Source organism: Anneissia japonica, unplaced genomic scaffold (assembly GCF_011630105.1).
Source record: "Anneissia japonica isolate Jap-2015-1 unplaced genomic scaffold, ASM1163010v1 scaffold9002_len284450_cov133, whole genome shotgun sequence".
NCBI lineage: Eukaryota > Metazoa > Echinodermata > Crinoidea > Comatulida > Comatulidae > Anneissia > Anneissia japonica.
Window position 1 is genome coordinate 166545 of NW_022720930.1, and position 6516 is coordinate 173060.

General features: G+C 34.0%; 1 protein-coding gene across 2 annotated transcripts in view; it reads left to right on the forward strand.

The window, feature by feature from the left end:
- The window catches only part of LOC117111446, a 12010-nt gene extending 6938 nt beyond the window's left edge, over positions 1 to 5072 (forward strand). The window contains exons 1-2 of one of the 2 annotated variants that reach the window (XM_033254368.1): positions 1821 to 2422; positions 3439 to 5072. In XM_033254368.1, the coding sequence (XP_033110259.1) occupies positions 2041 to 2422; positions 3439 to 4100 (1044 nt within the window). In that variant the 5' untranslated portion in view covers positions 1821 to 2040 and the 3' untranslated portion in view covers positions 4101 to 5072. Of the gene's footprint in view, positions 1 to 1820; positions 2423 to 3240 lie in introns of those variants that run through there. The other variant, XM_033254367.1, reaches the window with a different exon arrangement.
- The last annotated feature ends 1444 nt before the right edge of the window (positions 5073 to 6516 follow it).

Consider the following 6516-nt stretch of genomic DNA (forward strand, 5'->3'; position numbering starts at 1 on the left):
CTAACCTACTCAGTAAGTATACTAATTAATGAGGTTGTGATCATCACTGCATGTGGTGATTGCACATGTGCAGCGCATACTAAGAAGTTCAAATGGGAAACTAATTTTCATCATCAATCAATGTGTTTGAATCGATATTAGGCCTACAGAAAAATAATTTGTTAATAAAACATTGATAAACATTGTTCATTTTGTAGGATGCTTGAATACCATACAAAATTAGGGAATATCATATGAGTGAGTAGTGTATGTGTGTAAACTTGTCTCTTTCTTATCTGTGCCTGAGATAGCCAGCTAAGTCCTGGTCCTAGCAACTGAGGTAGGCTGTAGGCTTATATGGTGCCTAAGCCTGCCAAGGCCTAGATATAGCCTACACAGTGGCTGTAGGCATATCTAGCCTAGGTCTAAACTCACGATACGATATTTTCAGCTATTGTATGATATTCCTCTCATGAATTAAATTTAGGCTTTTTGCGATTCGCGAAAGTTTAATGTCGCGAAAACGGCCGAAATTATCAATTCGCAAAAGTTCCTGGTTTACATTATCTATTAAATATTTAGGCTAGGCCTATGTATGAAGATACAGTATATGTAAAAATATCAACTTTTTTTACAGCTCATAGTTGATTCTGAAAACTGTTTAAAAAAAAATTATGTAGAGAAATGCAAATGGGCTTAAAAAACTCAAATACCCTGGAGCGCAATGGCGCTTGACCCCCGACCAGGGCTTTGCCCCTGGACCCCGATGGGAGGCCTAGGCGCGCCCCCCCCCCCTATAAACTGGCCTATTTCAATTTACTCTCCTGTTACTTTCAAATTTCTCCTGCTACTCAAATTCATAAATAAACCCCTGGTAACTATAACGATTTATTTAACTTTAATATTATAAGTATGCTTTAAGCCGTTGAACCTCATTTGGCAACAAGGTGAAGTACCTTAACCCAATGCTCAGAACCCCCTTTGCTAGATGCTGGCAAAGGGCCTTTTACATTTTAAGTCCTATGTAATGTACATTATGTCACTCTTCCCTGGTAAATTCACTCTTTCCGGGTCAAAGTAAAACAAAAGAAATGATATTATCAGAAACTTGTGTTTATATTGATTACTAAACACAATTGTATTTTAACTTTTAATATCATAATTGAAAGAACATCACTGTCTTAAATTTCATGAATTACTTCATACAGTCACAACTGGTTTTCTGCTTGATAGCATTATGGGTGCATTTATCCTACAGTAGTTATGTAAAATCTGATGAAAATTTACAATAAATATTTCTTAATGGAAACCACAGGTGTGTAAATAACACTAACAAAAGTAACCTACTAGGCATGTTAATTTTGAAAAAACAGTTTAACCGGTAGTATATAGGTGCAGTCTCCTGTTCACATGTTCATACAGAAGGATATTCAAGCAGGTATTTAGGCCTATATCCTGTTCAACTGTTAATAAGGCCCCATAAAAAAAATTATTAGTTTATCACCCTATCAAAGAATAAAAACTGATGAGGGAGGGAGGATTTTTTTTCTTTCTTTTTTTTTGCTAACCCCGCCCCCATTTTACCGATGATCACAGGTAAATCAATGGTTAGAGACACATATATAAAAAGTCATAAGAATGGAATCAAATTTATATTTAAAAAATATGTTTTTGTTGTACCAGTAAACATATTTGCCAGAAATCCTAAGCTTTTCAAGGGAAAAAAAAAAAAAAAAAAAAAAAAAAAAGGACCGTTTGAAATAAAAATATATGTTACTTGGGAAAAAAAAAAAATTTAAAAAAAAATCAGATTTTTCCAAAAAGTGATGAGGGAGCGGGTGATAAACTAATAATTTTTTTTATGGGGCCTATAGTATGAATATTGTAGCCAATGAGGTAATAGGAATAGCTAACAGGAAGTACTTAGCTTTATAATAACATGAAGCACTGTTTTGCACCACAACTTGACATAGAATTCTACAATAAAATATAAGATTCTTACTATATTTTATTGCTTCTACAATAAAAAAAACCCCCAAAAACATTTAGTTTGGATTCCAGATGTTGCAGAGTATTGGAATCATATGCTTAGCTCTGGTTCTTCCTGGCCAGGGCACTCCATTATTTGATAGTGTCTCACATGGATCTTTTGTTATACAAGAAGGACACCACATTTTTCTTCTTTGTCAACTACATGGCCTGACTGATGCCTACTCAATCTCCTGGTACAGAGAAACAATTTCAGGTGAGAGAACAGTTATTTACGAGAATGGAAGGCTGATAAATAATGACTTAGGAAAAGAGGCAGAAGCTTACTCAACCAGCAAAACATATGATGTAAATATAACACAGGTGAGAGGTCGTGATCTTGGTCATCTGCTTAATGGTAACAATTACACCTGTGAAGTGAGTCTTAAGAGTACAGGTAAGACAGTGTTGGTATCTGTCTCTTATACACATCTAGATGTGTATAAGAGACAGGTGTATGACTATGAACCTTTCATTTTCATTTTCATTTTATTTTACTAGCCCTCTTTGTGATGACATAGATATTTCGGAAATGATAAATAATAAAAAAAAAAACCAACACTGGCTCAAATTCTTTTACACTCGGTGGCGGAGGTAGCAAGGCGAACCAACTATATTGAATGCTGTTTACACTCACAATTTCAGAGTTATAAATAGTAGGCCTACAATGATTAAAACGGTAAAGCAAGACCAAATCGTCTCAATTCACGACATCACATGAGACATTTTTTTCCAATGTGGTATCCATTCCTTTTCGATATCTGCGTAAATTTTAGAACTATTTTTTGCTCTCCTTAGATGTTTTCTTCAACGCAGATCTAGGGTATAGGCCTAATGGTGAATCCCACAAATTTCAACATGTTTGTGAAAAGTAAACAACTTCATCATTATAAAAATTGTGTTTTCAATTTATTTTTGTGGATTTTATTAAATGTGTATAAACTTAAAAAAGAATGTATTTCAATTATTGAATCAATATTCTGACCTTAATTTCCGATGTTGAGCTCGAAAAATTCGTAAATTCAAGGCCTATTCTAACCTACTCAGTAAGTATACTAATTAATGAGGTTGTGATCATCACTGCATGTGGTGATTGCACATGTGCAGCGCATACTAAGAAGTTCAAATGGGAAACTAATTTTCATCATCAATCAATGTGTTTAAATCGATATTAGGCCTACAGTGGCCCGACTGATGCCTACTCAATCTCCTGGTACAGAGAAACAATTTCAGGTGAGAGGACAGTTATTTACGAGAATGGAACGCTGATAAATAATGACCTAGGTAGAGAGGCAGAAGCTTACACACTGGACAGTAGGAACAATGTAAGAATAAGGCAGGTGAAAGGTCGTGATCTTGGTCATCTGCTTAATGGTAACAATTACACCTGTGAAGTGAGTCTTAAGAGTACAGGTGAGGCAGTGCTGGTATCAAGTGGTCTCATCCTGACAGCAAACTATCTTCCCGCATCTGTGTATCCAATCTGTGAGGCTTGTGACTTTTCATCTGATTCGATTGGCTCAAATGTAACTATTACTTGTTTCTCTCAACCTGGTCAACCAAATATTGATTTACAATGGTCAAGAAATGGAGGAAGAATTGGAAACTTACATACAATTACAAAACACTCTCTTATATACTTAAAGTATACATTCATACTTGAAGCACAAGATTTAGAAAGTATTTATTCTTGTACAAATATTCTACAAAGGTGTAACTTAACACCTGATTCTGACAAAGCATGTGTGGACGAAAGTTCCCCAAAGATATTTTTTGACACTGTTACATCATCTCCTGGCACTGTTATCATCCCAACAAATGGAACATCTTCAGATTCAAGGACGCAGACTTCAAATATACCAACTGTGATTGGTGCTAGCATTGGTGCTGTTCTATTCTTCTGCTTTCTAACTGGCGTCTGTTTATACAGAAGACATGAAAAACAAAGACCAACTATGACATTTCACAAAAAATCTACTACAGAATTTACAACTGAAGATAATCAAATCGTGTATCTTTATATGCACGATGTGACTCATTCTAATACTAAATGTTTGGATGACGATATCACAATAAATCCTGTTGAATCTTGAATTATTGAAAATTCAATTTATGTTGGATTATGATAGTTTTATTAGAAATGTCAAACCACAGTACAGTAATGTAATAAGGAGACTTTAATACAGCCGTTCCTGAATGAACAAGGTGGTTTGATCCTGCTAAAAAATTCAATATAATTAATTGTAGCTACTAATTCTATCAAATAATTGCTAAAACAAGATACTATTTGTCCAGGGGCTATAGAGAACATCAACCATCACTTTGTGGGGGTGCTGCCGTCAGTGTAGCTGCTGTTGAATGTTTGTTTGTTCAATACTTACTTTGGTACTTGACATGAATCCCAAAAAGAAACGTAGAAACATAGGTTCACTGGTATATGATACAATACTAATTTTGAAACAAAATTCAGTGCCTCAAAATAAAAGCAAGAATCAAGAGACATATCCTATAGATTAACGATTTATAATTATATTTCAAACTACCAACCTAGCAACTGCCCCCCCGCGCTCCCAGCCATCACATAAATTACATTACATTTAAGAATTTCTAGATAATGTCTCATTACATATATGTCAGGCAGCAGTGGCGTATTCGGCGGGGTGTGCAGGGGGTGTGATTGCCCCTCCAAAAATACTTGCCCCCCCGCCCCAGTCGACCTTCCAAAAATCACTTGCAAGTAGTTAAAAATCACCTTATTTTGAGAGTTAGCTCCCCTCACTTGATCATCGAGACCCCCATTTCACCTTCGTGCCCTCCCCCATCAGCACCCCCAATTCAAGACTTCTAGATATACCACTGTCAGGCAGGACCATGTTGCATGACTACATTCATTCACTGCCACTGATCATATTTTTATTTGCTTAGATATATTATACTGCACTCTGTAGTTGGGTTAATAACTTTTTTTTTCAATTTTGTTAATGTTTTATATTTTCTTATGCTGATGAATAATCACTGTATAATTTGTTGTTTGTTTTTGTTTTCTAAATTCTAATTACTTTTTCTACTCAAGTTGGAGTATTTATTTTATGAATAAATTGTTTCTGTCTGTTTGTATGTATTTGTCTTTGTATATTCCTGAGTCCATGAATTTGATGTTTTCTGAAGACAAAATAAATGAAATGAAATAAAAAGAAGTAATGTATGAAGAAATTAACCGAGTAAAAATTGGAGGAGAAAACAAAAAGCAGCAGTTCAGTATGCTAATCAAGGAAGCTTATCTACGAAGACTAATGAATCAGGAAGAGAGAAAAAAAGAATATTATATATAGTGAAATATGTATGAAAAATGAAAGACTAAAGGATAAAATATACAGAAAAATACAATGCATGTTAGTAATTAAAAAATTGCTTTAACACAAAATGAAAAAAAGGCCGGAATATCACCATATTAAATAAATTAAACTATTGAGTTTAATCAATGGATAGACCTCCATGGTTTAATTGCTATATTCTAATTTATTAAATTAGTTATTTTTATTTAAGCATTGGTATCCATCCAAAAATTACAAGTTAAACTAAACAAAAGGAAAGGTATTACTGAATACAGATAAAGGCATATTTTTTAAACTTATAGAAAGAGAATCAAAATATTTATGAATGTTGTGAGAAAGATGTATAATTGCATTAGGAACCAATCATAGTGACGTATCACATTTCAACTTAACATAATTCAAAGAACTTTACTTCCTTTTGGTTTTCTGTTTTACCAGGATTGGTGGGTGCATTCATCCATGTAATGACTCATGTAAAATAGAAGAATTGCTACATTAAATACTTATGAAGGTATCATAAGTACAATACAAATAATAATTTTAAAAAAAAGTAACTAAATGCATGTAAAATTCAAAGAAGCAGGAAATATAACATTCACATTTGAATTTTAATGCTAACAGGAAATATACAGCTTTAAAACGAGTAACAAAACACTGTTGGCCCTGTAACTGAGTGGTGATAAGCTTTGGAAAACTAATTTCTACACAAAAATTTTAATGTAAGCATACAGAATTTCAGTTTTCATAGTTTTTATAGAGTTTGGATATGTTGTACAGTATTGGAATCATATACTTAGCCCTGGATCTTCCTGCACAGGGCACGCCATCATTTAGTAGTGTCACCACTGGAAGTGGTTTTCTAGTTGAAGGAAGCACTATTGATCTTTCCTGTACGGTGTTGAACCTGAGTGATGACTACTCAATCTCTTGGTATGTCACTATCTCTTGTTAATCTGAACTTGGTTATCCACATGTCCAACTAAAATGGTCAAGGAATGGACAAGCAATTGAAAACCCAATGACAATTACAATTCATTCTCTCATATACTTGAATTATACATTTATTCTCAAATCAGATGACTTAGAAAGTAACTTTTCTTGTACTAATGGAATACAAAGCTGCAATTTAAAAACTGAGCAGGCATGTGCACCATCAAGCACTATTACATTTTGG